The sequence below is a fragment of the Lolium perenne genome, chromosome 1, assembly GCF_019359855.2.
Source record: "Lolium perenne isolate Kyuss_39 chromosome 1, Kyuss_2.0, whole genome shotgun sequence".
NCBI classification, from domain to species: Eukaryota; Viridiplantae; Streptophyta; class Magnoliopsida; order Poales; family Poaceae; genus Lolium; species Lolium perenne.
Genome location: NC_067244.2, coordinates 178,979,751 through 179,005,795, shown reverse-complemented (window position 1 = coordinate 179,005,795; position 26,045 = coordinate 178,979,751). Strand labels below are relative to the sequence as shown.

Here is a 26,045-nt window from a genome sequence, read left to right as displayed (position 1 = left end):
AGGCATCATATTGCTAGAAACGCATACAAAAACAAGACAGGTGAGCCTCACTCATAATACTGTTTGTAAAACTAGTTCAGGGCAAACAGAACAATCATGGAAATCCTTACTTTCCTCCTTTTTGGCAGATAGATAAGATGCACGGTCCAAGTTGTTAGGGAAGTATTCTAAATTTCTATTAGTATGGCCTCATCAAGAAATTATAAACAAGGACTGTATGCCTACAAAACCGTAAGTTGCCTATTTGTTTAAGAGCGACAATGCTGTCAGGTGGGTTGAGGGCATTCATCCATTTCAGCAAAGATAACTATAATTTCTTTCTTCATTTTCTCATGCACAACGATTTCATAGAATGAAGACTTATCTCGGCCAACAGTCAAAGATACACAAGCACAGTTCAATACACAAGAAGTAAAACTTTTTGACCAACTGCAACGAGACAAAAAACAAGAGAAACAAATGACATCTTTTACTTTTCTTATTCAATGGCTTCTTACCTACAGGGTAGGGGAACTAGGAAGATCCTCCCCTGCAGAAAGAAGGCCACTCATAAGGACGGGGTGATGGAGCAGGATCCATTGGAAGATTGCTCTCATGCAACCCATTAACGCCTGCGACACCAAGGTTTCCGGAAGGCCTTGTGGATCTGCCACCCATGAACATGGTTGACCATGTGTCTGATAGCCATTCGCTCTTTGCTGCAGGGTTTATCAAAGTTGTGTCGAGGCTCCAATCTATTGAGGTGTAGTCACAAGGTGCTGGCGCATTCGTCCTCCAATCAGCATGAGATAAAGTTGAAGAGGACTCGGATGAGCTCCAACCTCCTCTAAACGACATACCATGTGGCGGCGCCCCAGCCTGGGAAGATGATGTACCTCCAGAACCCCATGTACCACCCCAACCATTAGCAGCCAGCTCTACAGGATTGGGAACAAAACTTTGTTGGTGGTTTGTATGCATGAACTGCTTGGCAGAATTAACGTTGTCCAAACTCATATTCCTTAGGCTATGCCCTAAACCACCATTCAACATCATATCAACACTTGATGGGCCATTCAAGTACCATTCCCTTGACGGTGGCTCTGATGCAAACATACTATGACTTGTGGAGGGTAGGCTTTGCTTGGCAGATGCAGATTGAGGACGCTGCATTACAACTACCGACTCTCGCAAGCCTCCGTTGTGCATTGCACTCTTCATCTCACTGCCTGCTGCCAAATGCCGTGTTTCTGCCTTCATCTGAGGCACTGCAACGGGCGAAGGAGATGATGTCACATAAGGAACAGATGGAACCGGATTGGCATTAAGCCGCCTCTTCTCGGGTTGAAAAAATTGTTGACGGGCCATGTCTGGCTTAATTGGTGTAGCCAATGGTTGAAAACCTTTAACTGCAGGTTCCTTTGGACCATTACCATTTAACAGAAGCTTGTAGTTTAGGTCCTTGTCGTCTCTCCTCATTTGCTGAGTCCCTACTGAGGAAAATCCATTTGTTTGAGGCCTTGGTAGGTTCTGTGCAAGCATGACCTGCTGCTTGATAACCAAGCCACTTGAATCACCTGGCCCTTCAGGCTTAGAAGCAGTTGTTGCTGATTCTTGCTTCTGTGTCTTCAAGGCCTCCTCAGCCTTTTCTAGATCACCCTCAGAAGTAACAACAGCCCTTTCAACCTCTTGCTTTGTACACTTAAATTTTGCCTCCAGGATCACAATCTTCGCAATCTCGTCACTTATATCTATTTTCAAATTAGCTGCAGACTGATGATCTGCAACCTGCTGCTTCGTTTCCTCGCTGCCATCAAAATTACAGAGCCAGGCAACAGACTCCTCAAGACAGCCTTCATTATGTATAAGGGCCATCGTAGCTTGATCTGATGAGAAACCCATTGCAACAAGTTTCTGAGCAAGTGTCTCCAGTTTTCTGGACATTAGGTATCCTTTGCAACGCTCATGTAATTCCTGGGCACGCCTCTCCTTCTGCCTTTGATGCTTCTTCTCATTCTTTTGTCTGATCTTTTCGCGTTTATCAAGATCACATCCAGGAATAGAGTCCACTCGAGACGCAGTGCCGGTTGATTTTTCCTTTGTATCTTCTGACTCACCCGAACAGCTACCATTGTTTGAGGCACAATCAAAGTCCCCTGTACCATGGGAGCTACGAGAATGTTCATCTATTTCATCCATATTCCTCAATTTGTCGTTACCCTGACTACCCGGTAAAGAGGATGACGGCTCCAGAAGATGAAATTTTCCAGAGAGGTTGTTGTAAGTACTTGCAGCTGTACCGTTCACCACTGGCTTCACAGGAACCTTAGGTTGCTCTTTTGCTGCTTTAAAAGCAGCTGCCCTATCCTTTGCCTTGGTCTTGGATGCAGACGGCATTTCCAACAAATGGTCGAACTGTTGCTTACCTGCAGTAAAGTTTCAACAAAATAATTATCACTCTGGGAACATATCGATGTAGATTCTTTTCTAACGAAAGACATGCCATATACCCATCTAAGCAGACCTTTAATGTAAACAAAAGGTTACAATGTATATGAACTGTACATATAGTTGATTAAGAAATTGTCATTTCAATAATCATCATATGCCTGCTCAAGGATCAGTGGATATGTGATTTTCGACTGGACAAAAGTGGATAGCAGAGAGCCAAGAAACACCTATTAAGATCAAGCGACTGCCCCAGTATTTACTAGATGTCCTCAAACTAAATTGCTGGTCAGTATGCATTACAGTCCATGCTTAGATAAAACTAGCTTAATTAGCTACATTTGGAAAGTATTCGCCATGACCCAATGGAGTTCATTAGAGAAGAGAATCCTAGCTATTGAGGAAACCAGGAAAGATTTGCTCTCTCAAACACAGCAGAAAGATTCAAAATGGAAACTAGGCGTCTCTCCAGTCAGTGGTTATAAATAAAAAGATGTTCCACATAGCTAATGCATATGCATCTCAATATTAATGAAAGCTATTGCAGTACAGAAAAACCTCTCGAATTAAACAATGAGAACAAACTTGACTAGAAAAAAAAATGTGTCATACGCAACTTTTTGTTATTAAGTAACTTTAGACAGATAAAGCTAAAAGGGGGCAATGGCTATCCTTCATATTACAGTTCAAATTTGTTTTGGAATATCCAATGATGCAACATTTTCCATTTCATCCACAAGAATGAGAAACATGTATTATGAATATACATAACGGAGCAAGAAAGTACTAAATTATTTGCGACAGGCCAAGAGGGAAGTTGTAACCATGAATTGAGGACATCAATTCCAGTTTTAATTAAAAAGTAGAAAGTAAATAAGCTGCAAAGTGTCGGTATGTGCCTACATACCCCTAGTCTACAAGTTCCAAACAGCGGGGCTGACCCACGCATACGTTACAATAAAAAATTAATTCACTGGCATCTATATTAGACCTAATACGACAACAATTAAAAAGCCCGATAAGCCGCCAAAAGCAGCATCGTAAGCTGCTTGCATGGTAACCGTCGCGGATTTCGCTTGCTATATGGCAGCTAGATAAGATGCGATAGGGCGTTACTTGCGCTTGACCTATCACAACCTTTCTTCTTTACTACATTAAATTGTGCTCGTATCATAATCAGCTAACAGAATACAACCATCCCACACGTAACGACAAAGCTAGCGACATACTAGATTCGTAACGGATGATAGCAAGCAGTTTCACCGTTTTGAGTTTGTTATTGGACCAGTAGCTCTAAGCCAGCTCTTGCGACAACAATTAAAAAAGCCTGATAAGCCGCTAAAAACAGGAACGTAAGCCGCTTGCATGGTAACCGTCGCGGATGTAGCTTGCTACATGGCTGGCATCTAGATAAGATGTGATACGGCGTTACTTGCGCTTGACCTATCAAAACCTTTCTTCTCACAACATTAAATTGTGCTTGTTTATTTATCATAATAACCAACTAATGGAAGAGAAGCATCCCACGTGGTAACGACAAAGCTAGCGACATACTTAGATTCGTAACGTATGACAGCAAGTAGTTTCGCCATTTGAGTTTGTTATTGGACCAGTAGGTCTAAACCAGCTTTCGCGGCGTTCCCGCGGCCATCGAAAATCAAGCGCCTGCCTAATCGTCGACCAGCAACAACAGAGGGGAAAATTCTCCTCCCATGAACAGCCCAGCACAACAGCCCAGCACCATGGTTTCCCCAAATACATGACAGCGTAGAGAGGAGCCCCTGGAATCCAAGGACGCCACTCCATCCGCCTGGGGAAATTCACATAATTATCCGAGCTCGTGGGTCGAGGCGCAGGCGCCTCCGTAAAGCCCACAGGTCTCCGACGCGGCCAGGCCTCCGAAACGCGCGATCCCATCCCGTAGCGCGGCACCGCGCCCAGGGCCCCCTGCCAAATTCCGCGCGGCGGCCGCCCGCGCGCGCCCACGAGCAGCGGTCCCATTCCGCCCCGGCCTTAGATCAACCCGCGGGGGCAGACGAGACGGCGCGCCCAAATCAAATCGAGACGAACAGGGGATCAGGGAGGGGAGGGGAGAGGGGAGAGGGAGAGACGGGGGAGGGCGCTTACCGGAGGAGAGGGGCGTTAGGGTTTTGGCTGCGGCGGCGGCGGCGGCGAGATCGAGAGGCGGGGAGGGATTTGGAGTTAGGGTTTGGTTGACGGACGCGGGGTGCGGGAGGCGACGGGGGGGATTGGAGGGGAAGAGAAGACGAGACGAGACGAATGACAGAGAGAAGAGGGATCAACCCGATCGGGTGGGTCTGCTCTCCTTTTTTTCGCGTCGCGTGTGGGTGGGAACACAAATGCGTGTCTCCCCTCTCCGATTGCCGGATCGGGTGGGCAAAACTAGCGACAATGAACAGCAGAATTCTTGAGTCTAGCCCGCTAGTATCGCTAGGTTTCGGCCCAAAAGAAAAACCGGCAAACCGAAATAGTTCCTTTTGGACGATGAGATTATTATTATTTTTAACTCAACAACGAGAAGTTCATAGCTATGCAACCGCGCCAATGCAAGAAACTCTCTTTTTCTTCTCAACCACAAACAAGTCCGCCCTCCTCTCCCTCCATATCCCAAAAAAAAACTCAACAAATGTTTCTAAGTACAATAGTAACAAACCATGAGGCGTCGCTAGGGTCCTCATTCCATCATGTTTGTGCCTCGAGCTCCTACGCCGACCATGTGAGAAAATTGCATCGGTGGGGCGACTCAGAGCTCCCGCCCGGCGTCGCACCACTCCTCCCCAACGCAATCTCTCGTTGTATCGCTCCTCCTCGACGCATAGGTCGCCATCTACGTCTAACTCTCTAATCTTGACTTGCCTGCCTCCCAACCTTTCTAATCCACTCACCACGAGATTAATAGGAGCTCACTCGATGCCTTCCCTAGGACTTCCGATGTGTGTTTGTTTCCTAGCATATCCCTCTAGCGACTTGGTTATGTTTAGTTTTTGATTGCAGTAAAATAAGAGCCCCTCCTGATTTTGTTATACATGATATTTAAACATGTGTTTGGATTGTAGCATCTCATGGTTTCTAGTATATTGGTGGAATCTTTTTTGTGTTCACTTCATTTCATGGGAAAATTCTATGACTGATAAATTATTTGCTTGGATTTCTATGCATATATTAGGTATTTCACACACTAATCCATTAATGGACATGTCACTTATGGTTTTCAGCATATTTGATTAATGGAACCAGGGTTCAAGACTTCCCCCAACTGGATCACCCAAGGTTTATCGAACTCAGGGAGGTAGAGGTCAAAGATATCCCTCTCAACCAACCCTGCAATTAAGATACAAGAAGTCTCTTGTGTCCCCAACACACCCAATACACTTGTCAGATGTATAGGTGCACTAGTTCGGCGAAGAGATAGTAAAATGCAAGTGATATTGATGAATATGAGTGGTAATAATAACAATTTTAAATAAATATGGCAGCAAGTAAACATGCAGTAAAATAGTAAATAAACGGTGATTCGATGTTTGGAAACAGGTATATGGATCATACTTTCACTAGTGGTCACTCTCAACAATGATATCATAAAGGAATATAACTATAAGAACTTCACTATGCTACTCTAAAAGACTCTCCGGCTGGATAACGAACACTAATCCACTTCGTAGGTCTGCAAAAGCAAACATTAAAAATGTATTCCCAAGTACTAATGAACACCCCGCGCTGCACTTTGAGCATTCATAGGCGGTACTAACACACCATAATTTCATAGAGACATCTGCTTATGACGGTAAAGCACACGTCCGTTGGGAACCCCAAGAGGAAGGTATGATGAGTACAGCAGTGAGTTTTCCCTCAGTAAGAAACCAAGGTTATCGAACCAGTAGGAGATGAAGATCACGTGAAGGTTGTTGGTGAAGGAGTGTAGTGCGGCGCAACACCAGGAATTCCGGTGCCAACGTGGAACCTGCACAACACAATCAAACTACTTTGCCCCAACTTAACAGTGAGGTTGTCAATCTCACCGGCTTGGTGAAAACAAAGGATTAAGCGTATGGTGTGGAAAATGATGTTTACTTGCAGAAAACAAAAGAGAACAATGGTTGCAGTAGGTTGTATTTCAGATGTAAAAGAATGGACCGGGGTCCACAGTTCACTAGTGGTGTCTCTCCAATAAGATAAATAACATGTTGGGTAAACAAATTACAGTTGGGAAATTGACAAATAGAGAGGGCATAACAATGCACATACATATCATGATGACTACTATGAGATTTACTTAGGGCATTACGACAAAGAATATAGACCGCCATCCAACATGCATCTATGCCTAAAAAGTCCACCTTCGGGTTAGCATCCGCACCCCTTCCAGTATTAAGTTGCAAACAACAGACAATTGCATTAAGTACTGTGCGTAATGTAAATAATACAAATATCCTTAGACAAAGCATTGATGTTTTATCCCTAGTGGCAACAGCACATCCACAACCTTAGGGGTTGCTGTCACTCCCCCAGATTCAATGGAGACATGAACCCACTATCTAGCATAAATACTCCATCTTGGAGTTACAAGTATCAACTTGGCCAGAGCCTCTACTAGCAACAGAGAGCATGCAAGATCATAAATAACACATATATGATAGATCAATAATCAACTTGACATAGTATTCCATATTCATCGGATCCCAACAAACACAACATGTAGCATTACAAATAGATGATCTTGATCATGATAGGCAGCTCACAAGATCTAAACATGATGGCACAATAGGAGAAGACAACCATCTAGCTACTGCTATGGACCCTTAGTCCAAGGATGAACTACTCACGCATCAGTCCGGAGGCGGGCATGGTGATGTAGAGCCCTCCGGTGATGATTCCTCTCTCCGACAGGGTGCCGGAGGAGATCTTCTGAACCCCCCCCCCCCCCCGAGATAGGGTTGACGGTGGCGGCGTCTCTGGAACTGTTATGGTATTTTGGCTCTCCGTACTAGGGTTTTCGGGGACGAAGGAATAAATAGGCGAAAGGGCAACGTCGGGGGAGCCAGGGGCTCCCTCCCCATAGGTCGGCGCGGCAGTGGGGCCCCCCGCTCCGCCATATGGTGTGGGCCCCCTGCTGGCCTTCCTCGACTCTTCTTCGGTCTTCTGGAACACTCCGTGGAAAATAGGGCCGTGGGATTTTGTTTCATCCAATTCCGAGAATATTTGTAAACTAGCTTTTCTGAAATCAAAAACAGTAGAAAACAGGAACTGGCACTGTGGCATCTTGTTAATATGTTAGTCCAAGAAAATGCATAAAAACATTATAAAGTATGAATAAAACATGTAGGTATTGTCATAAAACTAGCATGGAACATAAGAAATTATAGATACGTTGGAGACGTATCAACATCCAACTCAAATCATAATTCAGCGAACAAGTATTCTGTGAAATATAGCCTAAAAGACCCACACGGTGCACACACACTCCACCTTTACACATGTGGGACAAGGAGTCTCCGGAGATCACATAAGTAAAGTTCGCTTGAATAGCATAACGACATCTAGATACAAAGCTCATGATCACATAAAGATCACACCATGAGAGAGAGAGATAAACCACATAGCTACCGGTAGAGCCCTCGGCCCCGGGGGAGAACTACTCCGTCCTCATCATGGGAGTCAGCAACGGCGATGGAGATGGCGGTGGAGTCGATGGAGATGGCTCCAGGGGCAATTCCCCATCCCGACAGGGTGCCGGTACAGAGACTTATGTCCCCCGAATCTTGTCTGCGATGGCGGCGGAGCTACGGAACTTTTTGTGGGCGGAGGCTAATATATTTAGGGTTTTTGCGTCGGAAGCTTTATATAGGCGGAGGATTTAGGTTGGTGGGGTGCCTGGTGGCCCCACACCTACCCTAGGCATGGGCCAGGTCCAAGCCGCGCCTAGGAGTGGTTTGGCCAGACGAGACGGCACGCCCAAATCAAATCGAGACGAACAGGGGATCAGGGAGGGGGAGGGGGAGACGAGGGAGGGCAATTACCGGAGGAGAAGGATGTTAGGGTTTTGGCTGTTGCGGCGGCGGCGGCGAGATCGAGAGGCGATGAGGGATTTGGAGTTAGGGTTTGGTTGACGCAGGGTGGGGGAGGCGACGGGGGGGGGGGGGGGATTGGAGGGGAAGAGAAGACGAGACGAATGATAGAGGAAGAGGGATCAACTGTCTCGTCTCCGGCTGCGTGTGCTTTGGGTTGGTTCGCTGGTCTCGTCTCCGGTCTGCTCTCGTTTTTTTCCGCGTGTGGGTGGGAAGACAAATGTGTGTCTCATCTCCGCTTGCCGGATCGGGTGGGCAAAAGTAGCCACAATGAACAACAAATTTATTGAGTCCAGCCCGGTTATATCGGTAGGTTTCGGCCCAAAAGACAAACGGCACCCAAAATTGTTTCTTTAGGATGCGGATTTTTTTGGAATTTTTTAAAATTTAAAATTATGATTTTTCATTTATTTTTTTACAAACAAGATCCCTAGTGCCCATCTGCACCGAATCTCTGTCCCAGGAGAAGGGAAAAAATTATGGCCTAAGTTTTTTTCTTTCCGAATCGATTTATGTCATAAGTTAGTTTCACTTAGTTAGCTCTCTTTGCGACGCCATTTTACATGTTTAACAAGTCTTTACTGTTAAGGTAAAATCTGTTATAAATATCTGCCGTCACACTTGTAACTAATTACGCGTAATGCAACCGCAAAAACTAACTACACCACGCATGCTATTTTATTTCAGTTGGATAGCAACGGCGTGTGCCCCTCATAATAATAATAATAATAATAATAATAATAATAGAATAAACTTCTTCAAATTTTGAACGATGAGATTCTTTTTTTTAACTCAACAACTAGAAGTTCCCAGCTATGCAACTGCGCCAATGCAAGAAACTCTCTTTCTTCCCAACCACACACAAGTCCGCCCTCCTCTCCTTGCATATCCCCAAAAAAACTCAACAAATGTTTCTAAATACAATAGTAACAAGCCATCATGCGTCGCTAGGGTCCTCATTCCATCGTGTTTGTGCCTCGAGCTCCTACGCTGACCATGGGAGAAAATTGCGTCGGTGGGGCGACTCAGAGCTCCCGCCCGGTGTTGCACCATTCCTCCCCGATGCAATTTGTTGGTGTATTGCTCCTCCTCGACGCGCAGGTCGCCATCTACGCCTAACTCTCGATCTTGACTTGCATATCTCCCAACCTTTCTCATCCACTCGCCACGAGATTAACATGAGCTCACCGTCGGGAGAAGCCCATACAACTCGATGCCTTCCCTACGACTTCCAATCTGTGTGTTTCCTAGCATATCCCTCTGGCGACTTGGTTATGTCCAATTTTTTATTGCAATAAAATAAGAGTCCCTTCTAATTAAACATGCGTTTGGATTGTAGCATCTCATGTTTCTAGTATATTGGTGGAATCTTTTTTGTGTTCACTTCATTTCACAGGAATTTTTTAGAAATATTTGTGGGAAATTAATTTTTAGTTCCTCTTTTGTTCCTAGCAGGCTACTACTCTCGGGAAATCGGATTGCATGATGTATAATGAAATTTAGGTGCTCATTGGAGAATTGATTGTACAATGATATCCAGCCTCATATACCAAGGAATAAATTTAATTATGGAAATGAAATGGGAGGCATATTTCTCTTACTACACACTGGTATGAGCAAGGCTGGAAGGTGCTGTCACAACTAGAGGGGAGAATAGAATTAACAATTTTTTAGTTTTTTCTTTCAAGTTTTAGGATTTATGCAACAAAATAAAGGAGATCAATGCAAAGTGGACAACCTCGATGATACAAGAACAAAGGAAAACAGGTGAAACAAGTAACACAGAGCAAGGTAAAGGAACGAGATAACCGTCGAGGAGTGATGGTGCTCCGGTGATGACGCCAGACAATCTTGCTGAGTGTTATTGTGGAAGCGGTTGGGAAACCCCAAGAGGAAGGTGTGATGAGCACAGCAGCAAGTTTTCCCTCAGTAAGAAACCAAGGTTTAATCGACCAGTAGGAGAAAGGCGTGACTTCTGAAGGTGTTGCTAGCTGACTAGTGGCAGGACGCACTACCGGCGTCAGCAACAACGTGGAACCTGCACACAACACAACCAAAGTACTTTGCTCCAACTTGCAGTGAGGTTGTCAATCTCACCGGTTTGCTGAACACAAAGGATTAGACGTATCGAGTGGAAAGAGATGTTTGCAGTAATTAAAGAGAACAGAGCTTTTGCAGTAAGTAACATAGCAGAATTGCAGTGGTTGAATTTATTAGTGTAAAGAAAGGACCGGGGTCCACAGTTCACTAGAGGTGTCTCTCCATAAAGATAAATAGCATGTTGGGTGAATAAATTATAGCTGGTCAATTGATAGAATATCGACCATACATGACAACATGATTACTATGAGATTTGATTGGGCATTACAACATAATACATAGACTAATTCAACCGCGTCTATGACTAATAATCCACCTTCTGGTTATCGTCCGAACCCCTTTCAGTATTAAGTTGCAAGCAACAGATTATCGCATTAAGCAATGTGTGTAAACTAAACAATAGAGTTACCGTCGAATAAAACATTGTTGTTTTCTCCCTAGTAGCAACATCACATCTACAATCTTAGAAGTTATTGTCACTCTCCCAGATTAGTAGAGGCATGAACCTACTGTCGAGCATAAATACCCCCTCTTGGAGTCACAAGCATCTACTTGGCCAGAGTATCTACTAGCAACGGAGAGCATGCAAGATCAGAAATAACATATGACATGAATATATAATCGACCTCAACATAGTATACAATATTCATCGAATCCCAGCAAACACAACATGTAGGATTACATAAAGATGATCTTGATCATGTAGGGAAGCTCACAAGATCTATACATGCATCACAAATTGGAGAAGACAACCATCTAGCTACCGCTATGGACTCATAGTCCAGGGATGAACTACTCACACATCACTTCGAAGGCGGGGCATGGCGATGTAGATGCCTCCGGCGACAATTTCCCCCTCTGGCAGGGTGCCGGGAAGAGCTTCAGAACCCCCGAGATGGGACATAGATGTATCTAGCTGGAGCATGAAATGAGTGACAATATGAATAATAGTATACTTAAAAACCTCAATAGAATAGTGCTAAATTTTGAGCTATCAATAACGCCTCTCTCATTGCCATAGCTTCTGTCATAACTGCAGAAGGTACATGTGGAAGAAACTTGGTACATGCAGCGATGAAGGTTCCCCTGATAATCCCAAAGGACAACTCCAATTCCACCTGAACAAGAGTCTTCATGGAACAAGGCATCGGTATTTAGTTTTATCTGCCTAGGTTCTAGGGCAACCCACTTCACTTCGTCACTCTAGCTGCATTAGTTGTGATTGCAGGGATAGACATTCTTCTCTTGTTTAATGGAGACACATCTTCATTCCGTGCGTGTCGGCGCTGATACGTCTCCAACGTATCTATAATTTCTTATGTTCCATGCTAGTTTTATGACAATACCTACATGTTTTATTCATACTTTATATCGTTTTGATGCATTTTCCGGAACTAACCTATTAACAAGATGCCGAAGTGCCAGTTCCTGTTTTCTGCTGTTTTTGGTTCCAGAAAGGCTGTTCGGGCAATATTCTCGGAATTCGACGAAACGAAGACCAAACATCATAATTCACCGAGACGGACCAGGACACCGAAGGAGAGCCAGAGGGGAGGCCTGGGGCCCCCAGACAATAGGGCCGCGCGGGCAGGCCCCTGGCCGCGCCGGCCTATGGGGAGGGCGCCCTGGTGCCCCTCCTACGCCGCCTCTTCGCCTATATAAGCCCTTTCGACCTAAAAACGCGATACCGATTGACGGAAAAGCCACGGTACGAGAAACCTTCCAGAGCCGCCGCCATCGCGAAGCCAAGATCTGGGGGACAGGAGTCTCTGTTCCGGCACGCCGCCGGGACGGGGAAGTGCCCCCGGAAGGCTCCTCCATCAACACCACCGCCATCTTCATCAATGCTGCTGTCTCCCATGAGGAGGGGGTAGTTCTCCATCGAGGCTAAGGGTTGTACCGGTAGCTATGTGGTTAATCTCTCTCCTATGTACTTCAATACAATGATCTCATGAGCTGCCTTACATGATTGAGATTCATATGAGTTTTGTATCACTATTCATCTATGTGCTACTCTTGTGATGTTATTAAAGTAGTCTATTCCTCCTTCACGGTGTAATGGTGACAGTGTGTGCATCGTGTAGTACTTGGCGTAGGTTATGATCATAATCTCTTGTAGGTTATGGAGTTAATTATTACTATGATAGTATTGATGTGATTTATTCCCCCTTCATAGTGTAAAGGTGACAGTGTGTATGCTATGTTAGTACTCGGTTTAAATTGCAAAGATCTATTATGCTCTAAAGGTTACTTAAATATGAATGTCGAATGTTGTGGCGCTTGTTAACTCCGGCTTGAGGGAGCTCTTGTAGCCCTACACAATGAATGGTGTTCATTATCAAACAAGAGTATATGTAGCACAAAGGAAGAGAACTTATTTATTTATGTGATCAATGTTGAGAGTGTCCACTAGTGAAAGTATGATCCCTAGGCCTTGTTTCTAAATACTGCAATCATCGCTTGTTTACTGTTTTACTGCATCTTTACTTCCTGCAATATTACTACCATCAACTGCACGCCAGCAAGCACTTTTCTGGCGCCGTTACTCTTGCTCATATTCATTCATACCACTTGTATTTCACTATCTCTTCGCCGAACTAGTGCACCTATACATCTGACAAGTGTATTAGGTGTGTTGGGGACACAAGAGACTTCTTGTATCGTGATTGCAGGGTTGCTTGAGAGGGATATCTTTGACCTCTTCATCCCTGAGTTCGATAAACCTTGGGTGATCCACTTAAGGGAAACTTGCTGCTGTTCTACAAACCTCTGCTCTTGGAGGCCCAACACTGTCTACAAGAATAGAAGCACCCATAGACATCAAACACTTTTCTGGCGCCGTTGCCGGGGAGGAAAGGTAAAAGGCACTCACACTCCGGTCCCAGGTAACTAAGTACTTTTCTGTTGCCGTTGTGTGTGTGCTCGAAGATATTTCCTTTAGATCCTGCAATTGCATCTTTTTGTTTCTTGTTAAACACTAGTAAGGCATAATGGAAAACATCTGTGAGCTTTTTATACTATTTCCTGAGTCAAGACATGAATGGTTTAATGTGAAAATTAAAAAACCTATGGAACCTTATTTGCATGCTAGTAGTAATATTAGTATGAACGCTTTGAACACCATTGTTGATAATGATATAGAAAATTCTAAGCTTGGGGAGGTCGGTTTTGATGAAAATGATCTCTTTAGCCCTCCGGGTATTGAGGAGAAAGTTTATGTTGATTATGATATGCCTCCCATATATGATGATTATAATGATAGTGGTCTTCTGGTGCCGCCTACTATGGAGGATAAAGTTTATTATGATTATACTATGCCTCCTACACTTGATGAGAATAATAATGATAGCTACTTTGTTGAATTTGCTCCCACTACAACTAATAAAATTGATTATGCTTATGTGGAGAGTAATAATTTTATGCATATAGCTCATGATAAGAATGTTTCATGTGATAGTTATATTGTTGAATTTGTTCATGATGCTACTGAAAGTTATTATGAGAGAGGAAAATATGGTTGTAGAAATTTTCATGTTACTAAAACACCTCTCTTTTTGCTGAAAATCTTGAAGTTACACTTGTTTTATCTTTCTATGCTTGTTGCATTATGCTTCATGAACTTGTTTATTTACAAGATTCCTTTTCATAGGAAGTGGGTTAGACTTAAATGTGTTTTGAATTTGCTTCTTGATGCTCCCTTTTGCTTCAACTCTTATTTCTTGCGCGAGCATCATTAAAATTGCTGAGCCCATCTTAATGGCTATAAAGAAAGAACTTCTTGGGAGATAACCCATGTGTTTATTTTACTACAGCAATTTTGTTTTATATTTGAGTCTTGGAAGTTGTTAGTACTGTAGCAACCTCTCCTTATCTTATTTTATTGAATTGTTGTGCCAAGTAAAGTCTTTGATAGCAAGGTTCATACTAGATTTGGATTACTGCGCAGAAACAGATTTCTGTCTGTCACGAATTTGGGCAGGGTTCTCTGTAGGTAACTCAGAAAAATCTTCCAATTTACGTGCGTGATCCTCATATATGTACGCAACTTTCATTCAATTTGAGCATTTTCATCTGAGCAAGTCCAGTGCCTCTAAAAAATTCGTCTTTACGGACTGTTCTGTTTTGATAGATTCTGCCTTTTATTTCGCATTGCCTCTTTTGCTGTGTTGGATGGATTTCTTTGTTCCATTGACTTCCAGTAGCTTTGTGCAATGTCCAGAAGTGTTAAAAATGATTATGTCACCTCTAAACATGTGAAATTTTTGATTATGCACTAACCCTCTAATGAGTTTGTTTCGAGTTTGGTGTGGAGGAAGTTTTCAAGGGTCAAGAGAGGAGGATGATATACTATGATCAAGAAGAGTGAAGAGTCTAAGCTTGGGGATGCCCCGGTGGTTCATCCCTGCATATTTCAAGAAGACCCAAGCATCTAAGCTTGGGGATGTGATACGTCTCAAACGTATCTATAATTTCTTATGTTTCATGCTACTTTTATGATGATACTCACATGTTTTATACACATTATATGTCATTATTATGCATTTTCCGGCACTAACCTATTGACGAGATGCCGAAGAGCCAGTTGCTGTTTTCTGCTGTTTTTGGTTTCAGAAATCCTAGTAAGGAAATATTCTCGGAATTGGATGAAATCAACGCCCGGGGGCCTATTTTTCCACGAAGCTTCCAGAAGACCGGAGGAGATAAGAAGTGGGGCCACGAGGTGGCCACACAACAGGGCGGCGCGGCCCAGCCCCTGGCCGCGCGGCCCTAGCGTGTGGGCCCCCCGTGACTCTCCCGACTCCGCCCTTCCGCCTACTTAAAGCCCCCGTCGCGAAACCCCCAGTACCGAGAGCCACGATACGGAAAACCTTCCAGAGACGCCGCCGCCGCCAATCCCATCTCGGGGGATTCAGGAGATCGCCTCCGGCACCCTGCCGGAGAGGGGAATCATCTCCCGGAGGTCTCTTCATCGCCATGATCGCCTCCGGATCGATGTGTGAGTAGTCCACCCCTGGACTATGGGTCCATAGCAGTAGCTAGATGGTTGTCTTCTCCTCATTGTGCTATCATGTTAGATCTTGTGAGCTGCCTATCATGATCAAGATCATCTATTTGTAATGCTACATGTTGTGTTTGTTGGGATCCGATGAATATTGAATACTATGTCAAGTTGATTATCAATCTATCATATATGTTATTTATGTTCTTGCATGCTCTCCGTTGCTAGTAGAGGCTCTGGCCAACTTGATACTTGTGACTCCAAGAGGGAGTATTTATGCTCGATAGTGGGTTCATGCCTCCATTAAATCTGGGACAGTGACAGAAAGTTCTAAGGTTGTGGATGTGTTGTTGCCACTAGGGATAAAACATCGATGCTTTGTCTAAGGATATTTGTGTTGATTACATTACGCACCATACTTAATGCAATTGTCTGTTGTTTACAACTTAATACTGGAGGGGGTTCGGATGATAACCTGAAGGTGGACTTTTTAGGCATAGATGCATGCTGGATGGCGGTCTATGTACTTTGTCGTAATGCCCTGATTAAATCTCATAGTACTCATCATGATATTTGTATGTGCATTGTTATGCCTTCTTTATTTGTCAATTTCCCAACTGTAATTTGTTCACCCAACATCTGCTATCTTATGGGAGAGACACCACTAGTGAACTGTGGACCCCGGTCCTATTCTTTACATCTGAAATACAATCTACTGCAATTGTTCTTTACTGTTCTTCGCAAACAAACATCATCATCCACACTATATATCTAAACCTTTGTTTACAGCAAGCCGGTGAGATTGACAACCTCGCTGTTACGTTGGGGCAAAGTTCTGTGATTGTGTTGTGCAGGTTCCACGTTGGCGCCGGAATCCCTGGTGTTGCGCCGCACTACACTCCTCCGCCATCAACCTTCAACGTGCTTCTTGACTCCTACTGGTTCGATTAAACCTTGGTTTCTTACTGAGGGAAACTTGCTACTGTGCGCATCACACCTTCCTCTTGGGGTTCCCAACGGACGTGTCAACTACACGCATCAAGCAAATTTCTGGCGCCGTTGTCGGGGAGATCAAGACACACTGCAAGGGGAGTCTCCACTTTCAATCTCTTTACTTTGTTTTTGTCTTGCTTTATTTTATTTACTACTTTGTTTGCTGCACTTAAACAAAACACAAAAAAATTAGTTGCTAGCTTTACTTTATTTACTGTCTTGTTCTCCATATCAAAAACACACAAAAATTAGTTACTTGCATTTACTTTATCTAGTTTGCTTTATTTACTACTGCTAAAATGAATACTCCTGAAAACACTAAGTTGTGTGACTTCACAAACACTAATAATAATGATTTCCTATGCACACCTATTGCTCCACCTGCTACTACAGCAGAATTCTTTGAAGTTAAACCTGCTTTACTGAATCTTGTCATGAGAGAGCAATTTTCTGGTGTTAGTTCTGATGATGCTGCTGCCCATCTTAATAATTTTGTTGAACTATGTGAAATGCAAAAGTATAAGGATGTAGATGGTGATATTATAAAACTTAAATTGTTCCCTTTCTCATTAAGAGGAAGAGCTAAAGATTGGTTGCTATCTTTGCCTAAGAATAGTATTGATTCATGGACTAAATGTAAAGATGCTTTTATTGGTAGATGTTATCCTCCTGCTAAAATTATATCTTTGAGAAGTAGCCTAATGAATTTTAAGCAATTGGATAATGAACATGTTGCTCAAGCATGGGAAAGAATGAAATCTTTGGTAAAGAATTGCCCAACCCATGGACTGACTACTTGGATGATCATCCAAACCTTCTATGCAGGATTGAATTTTTCTTCGCAGAACCTATTGGATTCAGCTGCTGCAGGTACCTTTATGTCCATCACCTTGGGGGCGGCTACAAAGCTTCTTGATGATATGATGGTCAATTACTCTGAATGGCACACGGAAAGAGCTCCACAAGGTAAGAAGGTAAACTCTGTCGAAGAAACCTCCTCCTTGAGTGATAAGATTGATGTGATTATGTCTATGCTTGTGAATGGTAGATCTAATGTTGATACAAATAATGTTAATTTAGCTTCATTGGTTGCCCAAGAAGAACAAGTTGATGTGAATTTCATTAAAAGTAATAATTTCAATAACAATGCTTATAGGAATAATTCTGGTAACAACTATAGGCCATATCCTTCTGCTAATGGTAATGGTTATGGTAATTCTTATGGTAATTCTTACAACAATAATAGGAGTGTACCCCCTGGTCTTGAAGCCATGCTTAAAGAATTTATTAGTACACAAACTGCTTTTAACAAATCTGTTGAGGAAAAGCTTGATAAAATTGATATTCTTGCTTCTAAGGTTGATAGACTTGCCTCTGATGTTGATCTTTTAAAATTGAAAGTTATGCCTAATAAGGATAATGAAAATAGGATTATTACTACAGCAAATGCCATCCAAGTTAGAATTAATGAGAATATAAGATTGATGGCTGAATTGCGTGCTAGGTGGGATAGAGAAGAAAATGAAAAACTAGCTAAAGAAAATAATGTAGCTAAAGTTTGGACTATTACCACCACTAGTAATGATAATGATTCACATGTTGCTACACCTTCTACTATCAATGGTAAAATAATTGGTGTTGGCAATGTTTCTACTCCTAGTGCAAAGCGTGCAAAATTACCTGAAATTGCTAAAACTGCTGAAACTGCTTGTGATAAAACTGCGGAATTTTTTTCCAACATTGGGGACAATGATCCCATTGCTGTAGATCATAATGGTTTAGACTTTGATGATTGTCACATCTCTGAAGTTATAAAGTTTTTACAAAAGCTTGCTAAAAGTCCCAATGCTAGTGCTATAAATTTGGCCTTTACAAAACATATTACAAATGCTCTCATAAAAGCTAGAGAAGATAAACTAAAACTTGAAACTTCTATTCCTAGGAAGTTAGAAGATGGTTGGGAGCCCATCATTAAGATGAGGGTCAATGATTTTGATTGTAATGCTTTATGTGATCTTGGTGCAAGTATTTTTGTTATGCCTAAGAAAATTTATGATATGCTTGACTTGCCACCATTGAAAAATTGTTATTTGGATGTTAATCTTGTTGATAATGCTATAAAGAAACCTTTGGGGAGGATTGATAATGTTCGTATTATGGTTAACAATAACCTTGTCCCCGTTGATTTTGTTGTCTTGGATATTGAATGCAATGCATCTTGTCCCATTATATTGGGAAGACCTTTTCTTCGAACTGTTGGTGCTACCATTCATATGAAGGAAGGTAATATTAAATATCAATTTCCTCTCAAGAAAGGTATGGAACACTTCCCTAAAAAGAGAATGAAGTTACCTTATGATTCTATTATTAGAACAAGTTATGATGTTGATGCTTCGTCTCTTGATAATACTTGATACACACTTTCTGCGCCTAGCTGAAAGACGTTAAAGAAAAGCGCTTATGGGAGACAACCCATGATTTTACTACAGTACTTTGTTTTATATTTGAGTCTTGGAAGTTGTTTACTACTGTAGCAACCTCTCCGTATCTTTATTTTATTGCATTGTTGTGCTAAGTAAAGTCTTTGATAGTAAAGCCAATACTAGATTTGGATTACTGCGCAGGAACAGATTTCTTGCTGTCACGAATCTGGGCAGAATTCTCTGTAGGTAACTCAGAAAAATCTGCAAATTTACGTGCGTGATCCTCAGATATGTACGCAACTTTCATTCAATTTGGGAATTTTCATCTGAGCAAGTCTGGTGCCACTTTAAAATTCGTCTTTACGGACTGTTCTGTTTTGACAGATTCTGCCTTTTATTTCGCATTGCCTGTTTTGCTATGTTTGATGGATTTCTTTGTTCCATTAACTTTCAGTAGCTTTGTGCAATGTCCAGAAGTATTAAGAATGATTATGTCACCTCTGAATATATGAATTATGCACTAACCCTCTAATGAGTTTGTTTCGAGTTTGGTGTGGAGGAAGTTTTCAAGGGTCAAGAGAGGAGGATGATACAATATGATCAAGAAGAGTGAAAAGTCAAAGCTTGGGGATGCCCCCGTGGTTCATCCCTGCATATTTTAAGAAGACCCAAGCGTCTAAGCTTGGGGATGCCCAAGGCATCCCCTTCTTCATCGACAACATTATCAGGTTCCTCTAGTGAAACTATATTTTTATTCCGTCACATCTTATGTGCTTTACTTGGAGCGTCTGTTTGTTTTTGTTTTTATTTTCGTTTTGTTTGAATAAGATCGGATCCTAGCATTCTTTGTTTGGGAGAGAGACACGCTCCGCTGTTTCGTATGAACACATATGTTCTTAGCTTCATCTTTAATGTTCATTGCGAAAGATGGACTATTTCATTCATTGTTATATGGTTGGAAACGGAAAATGCTGCATGTGGTAAATGGTTTAATGTCTTGAATAATGTGATACTTGGAAATTGTTGTGCTCATATAGATCTTGTTTAAGCTCTTGCATCATGTACCTTGTACTCATTAATGAATAACTACATAGAGCTTGTTAAAATTTGGTTTGCATGATTGATCTCTAGAGTCTAGATATTTTCTGGTTGAGGTGTTTGAACAACAAGGAGACAATGTAAAGTCTTATAATAGTTACAATATGTTCATATGTGAGCTTTGCTGCACCATTTATACTTGAGTTTGCTTCAAACAACCTTGCTAGCCTAGCCTTGTATTGAGAGGAATTCTTCTCGTGCATCCAAATCCTTGAGCCAATAACTATGCCATTTGTGTCCACCATACCTACCTACCACATGGTATTTCTCCGCCATTCCAAAGTAAATTACTTAAGTGCTACCTTTAAAATTTCTATTCTTTACCTTTACAATATATAGCTCATGGGACAAAATAGCTTAAAAAACTATCGTGGTGAAGAATATGTACTTATGTGCCTTATTTCTTAGTAAGTTGCCTGTTGAGCGGTAACCATGTTTTCTGGGGACGCCATCAACTCTTTTACCTTTGTTGAATATCATGTGAGTTGCTATGCATGTTCGTCTTGTCTGAAGTAAGGGCGGTTTTCACAATCAAATGGTTTGAGTATGCATACTGTTAGAGAAGAACATTGGGCCGCTAACTAAAGCCATGATTCATGGTGGAAGTTTCAGTGTGGACAGCTAATCCTCAATCTCTTATGAGAATATTATCTGTTGTTAAATGCTTAAGCATTAAAAGAGGAGTCCATTATCTGTTGTCTATGTTGTCTCGGTATGGGTGTCTAAGTTGAGAATGATCAAAAGCGAGAAATCCAATGCGAACCTTCTCCTTAGACCCTTGTACAGGCGGCATAGAGGTACCCCTTTGTGACACTTGGTTGAAACATATGTTATGCAATGATAATCCGTGTTAACCCAAGCTAATTAGGGCAAGGTGCGAGTGATACGTCTCCAACGTACCTATAATTTCTGATGTTCCATGCTTGTTTTATGACAATACTTACATGTTTTGCTTGCACTTTATAATGTTTTTGTGCATTTTCCGGAACTAACCTATTAACGAGATGCCGAAGGGCCAGTTGCTGTTTTCTGTTGTTTTTGGTTCCAGAAAGGTTGTTCGGGCAATATTCTCAGAATTCGACAAAACGAAGACCCAGCATCTTATTTTTCCCGGAACCTTCCAGAAAGTCAAAGGGGGACCAGAGGGGTGCCCTGGGGGCCCCACACGTGTGGCCGGCGCGGCCCAGGAGGGGGGCGCGCCACCCTACTGTGAGGGGGGCCCAGGCATCCTCCGACTCCGACTCTTCGCCTATTTAAGCTCTGGAGACCTAAAAACGCGAGACGGATTGACGAAACTCCAGAAAGACTCCAGGGGCGCCGCCACCATCGCGAAACTCCGTTTCGGGGGACAGAAGTCTCTGTTCCGGCACCCTGCCGGGACGGGGAAGTGCCCCCGGAAGCCATCTCCATCAACGCCACCGCCTCCATCATGCTCCGTGAGTAGTTCCCCCATGGACTACGGGTTCTAGCTGTAGCTAGTTGGTATTCTCTCCCCCATGTACTTCAATACAATGATCTCATGAGCTGCCTTACATGATTGAGATTCATCTGATGTAATCGGTGTTGTGTTTGTTGGGATCCGATGGATTGTTACATTATGATTAGTCTATCTATAAAGTTTGTGAAGTTATTGTTGCTGCAATCTTGTTGTGTTTAATGCTTGTCACTAGGGCCCGAGTGGCATGATCTTAGATTTAAGCTCTATACTTATTGCTTAGATTGTATCTACAAGTTGTATGCACATGTCTATGTCCGGAACCAAAGGCCCCAAAGTGACAGAAATTGGGACAACTGGAGGGGAAGGCTTAGATATGAGGATCACATGTTTTCACGGAGTGTTAATGCTTTGCTCCGGTGCTCTATTAAAAGGAGTGCCTTAATTTCCAGTAGATTCCCTAGAGGCCCCGGCTGCCACCGTGGTAGGACAAAAGATGTTGTACAAGTTTCTCATTGCGAGCACGTATGACTATATATGGGAAACATGCCTACATGATTAATAATCTTGATGTTCTGTCTTAATGCTATTTCAATCCTATCAATTGCCCAACTGTAATTTGTTCACCCAACACTTGTTATTGGAGAGTTACCACTAGTGTAGATAGCTGGGAACCCCGGTCCATCTCTCATCATCATATACTTGTTCTACATGACATTGGAAGTAGTATCAACTATTTTCTGGTGCCATTGCTCTCATATTACTGCTACTGCTGTATTCTGTGTTATCACTCTTGCTCTCATATTACTGCTGCTTTCACATCACCCCTGTTACCAGTGCTTTTCCAGGTGCAGCTGAATTGACAACTCAGTTGTTAAGGCTTATAAGTATTCTTTACCTCCCCTTGTGTCGAATCAATAAATTTGGGTTTTACTTCCCTCGAAGACTGTTGCGATCCCCTATACTTGTGGGTTATCAAGACTATTTTCTGGCGCCGTTGCCGGGGAGGCATAGCTCTACTCATAAGTTCACCTGGGGAGTACACTCCACCTCTCTCTCTGTTTTATTTTATTTTATTTTGTTTTTGTCTAGTTTATTTGTGCTTAGTTTATTTCTGTCTAGTATTATTTTGCCTAGTTTACTTTTGCTTAGTTTCTTTTTGTTTTGTTTTACTTTTCTCATATACCCGAAACTCCATAAAAATTTGAAAAACCTAAAAATTAAAAATTGCTATTATGGGAGAACCTACAACCTATTTGGAGCTTATAGAATATTATAATAATTATAGAGAATCAAGAGCGGGAAAAGTAATGAGTGCTGTGATAGAAAAATTGAATACAATTGCTAAAATCTTGCTTAAACGCCATGATATAAACTGTTGCTCTCAACAGGACACTAAACATCTTAAATTTCAATGTGGCTTTAGTGAGGAATTTTTAATTAAGAACTATAATCGGAATAGCTATATTCATTTTGGGTTTGAAGAGGTAGAACAATTTGTCATATTTATGGGAGCCTCTGAGATAGAATCCTTCATGGTTAAAAATTATGAAACTTGTGTTGTTTGTAAGGACCTTAAAGATTATGTCTCTTCTATCCTTAATTTTTGCAATGAAAGTTACACTGATAATCCTTATATCATTGATTATAAAGAGAGACTCATTAATGCACAAGAATGCACTCACAATTTGCAGGGACCTGTGGAAGAAGAAATTGATGAACCTGAAAGCTCATTGGATGAAAAAGAGGAGGAAATTGATGAACCTGAAAGCTCATTGGATGAAAAAGAAGAGGAGAGTGATGAACAAAAGGAGGAAGAATGTATTAGCTACCCATGCCAACCTTCTAATGAGAGTAACTCTTTATCTCTTACACTATTTGATTGTCCTCCATGCTTACCGAAAGAGGTTGAATGTTATGTTCCTGTGGATTCTCTTGAAATATTTCCTATTAGTAAAACTTGTGAAAATGATTATGCTACTGTTATTCATGATAATCCATGCTATTTTGATAAATCTTATGATAATGCTTTGTTTGTGCCTGATGTCGAAATGCATGGTACTAAAGAGTTTTGCTTGGCAAATGTTTATGATAAATCTCTAGATGATGGTCCTATGTTACTTGATACTATTAATTGTACTACTAATGAAAATGGGATTGGAGAGTTCTTGACTTTATCTATGAGTCCCATATCTCTTGAGATTGATCGATCATCTTGTTATATTATTGATAAAAGTGGGTTTGAAAGTTTTAATCCTACTATTTTTGAGCTTGATAAAAATTATGTGTTTATGGATCATGAAAAGTATGCTGCATGTGATAGTTATATTGTTGAGTTTATCCATGAAGCTACTGAAAATTATTATGAGAGAGGAAAATATGGTTGTAGAAATTTTCATGGTATAACACCTCTCTATATGCTGAAAATTTTAAAGTTACTCTTGTTTTATCTTCTTATGCTTGTCACTTTGTTCTTCATGAAGTTATTTGTTTACAAGATTCCTATGCATAGGAAGTGGGTTAGACTTAAATGTGTTTTGAATTTGCTTCTTGATGCTCTCTTTTGCTTCAACTCTTATTTCTTACGAGTGCATCATTAAAATTGCTGAGCCCATCTTAATGGCTATAAAGAAAGCACTTCTTGGAAGATAACCCATGTGTTTATTTTGCTACTGTTTTGTTGTGTCTTGGAAGTTGTTACCACTGTAGCAACCTCTCCTTATCATTATTTTATTGCAATGTTGCGCCAAGTAAAGTCTCTAATAGAAGGTTGATGCTAGATTTGGATTTCTGCGCAGAAACAGATTTCTATCTGTCACGAATCTGGGCCGGGCTCTCTGTAGGTAACTCAGAAAAATCTGCCAATTTACGTGCGCGTTTCTCAGATATGTACGCAACTTTCGTTAGTTTTGAGTTTTCTGATTTGAGCAATGGAAGTACCGTTTAAAAATTCGTGTTTACTGGCTGTTCTGTTTTGACAGATTCTGTCTCTGTTTTTTGCATTGTCTCTTGCGGATTTTAAGCAAGGCTTTCTAGACGTGGAGAGCTGTAGCTAATGTTTTATTGAGTACTTGCAATGTGTCACTACAGGGCTAAAGTGGATTAAAGTTTTTTGAGTACTAACCCCTCTAATGAAGTTTATGAGAAGTTTGGTGTGAAGGAAGTTTTCAAGGGTCAAGAGAGGAGGATGATATATGATCAAGAAGAGTGAAAAGCCTAAGCTTGGGGATGCCCCCGTGGTTCATCCCTGCATATTTCAAGAAGACTCAAGCGTCTAAGCTTGGGGATGCCCAAGGCATCCCCTTCTTCATCAACTTATCAGGTTTCTTCTATTGAAACTATATTTTTATTCGGTCACATCTTATGTGCTTTACTTGGAGCGTCTGTGTGTTTTTATTTTTGTTTATGTTTGAATAAATTCAGATCCTAGCAATCCTTGTGTGGGAGAGATACACGCTCCGCTTTTTCATATGAACACTTATGTGCTTCGTTTTACTTTTAATGTTCAATGACAAAAGTTGGAAGCTACATCACTTATGGTTATTTGGTTGGAAACAGAAAATGCCTCATATTGTCTTGAATAATTTGACACTTGGCAATTGTTTTGAGCTCTCAAGTAGATCATGATTAAGTTTTTTTTCATGTAGTTTAAACCTATTAGTGGAGAACTACTGTAGAGCTTGTTGAAATTGGTTTGCATGATTGGTCTCTCTTAAGGCCTAGATATTTTCTGGTAAAAGTGTTTGAGCAACAAGGAAGACAGTGTAGAGTATTATAATGCTTGCAATATGTTCTTATGTAAGTTTTGCTGTACCGGTTCATACTTGTGTTTGCTTCAAATAACCTTGCTAGCCCAAAGCCTTGTACTGAGAGGGAATGCTTCTCGTGCATCCAAAACCTTGAGCCAACCACTATGCGATTTGTGTCCACCATACCTACCAACTACATCGTATTTCTCCGCCATTCCAAAGTAAATTGCTTGAGTGCTACCTTTAAACAATTCAAAATTTATCACCTCTGATTTGTGTCAATGTTTAATAGCTCATGAGGAAGTATGTGGTGTTTATCTTTCATTCTTATTGGGCAACTTTCACCAATGGACTAGTGGCTTCATCCGCTTATCCAATAATTTTGCAAAAAGAGCTGGCAATGGGATTCCCAGTCCCAAATTAATTAACAAAAATAGACACTCCTCCATGGTATGTGATTGTTGGACGGCACCCGAAGGATTCGGTTAGCCATGGCTTGAGAAAGCAAAGGTGGGGAGGAGTGTCATCATAATAAAACTAAAATAAAAAGGCACTCCTTCATGGTATGAGATTGTTGGCAGGCACCCGAGGATTCGGTTAGCCATGGTTTGTGAAAGAAAGGTTGGAAGGAGTGCCACACAAAAATAAAAATAAAATGGGAGCCGCTCTTTGAAGGTTTGTCTGGCAAGGGGGTTAGAGTGCCCACTACCATTCGTTGACAACAACAAACACCTC

General features: G+C 41.8%; 1 protein-coding gene across 1 annotated transcript; it reads right to left on the bottom strand.

Moving 5' to 3' along the window:
• Window positions 1–343: 343 nt before the first annotated feature.
• Window positions 344–4,713, bottom strand: LOC127314319 (uncharacterized). The gene is made up of 2 exons (XM_051344778.2): window positions 4,555–4,713; window positions 344–2,405 (listed from the first exon to the last, which is right to left on the bottom strand). Exon 2 carries the CDS (start codon window positions 2,374–2,376, stop codon window positions 514–516), a length of 1,863 nt encoding a protein of 620 aa, XP_051200738.1. The 5' UTR covers window positions 2,377–2,405; window positions 4,555–4,713; the 3' UTR covers window positions 344–513.
• Between the last annotated feature and the right edge of the window lie 21,332 nt (window positions 4,714–26,045).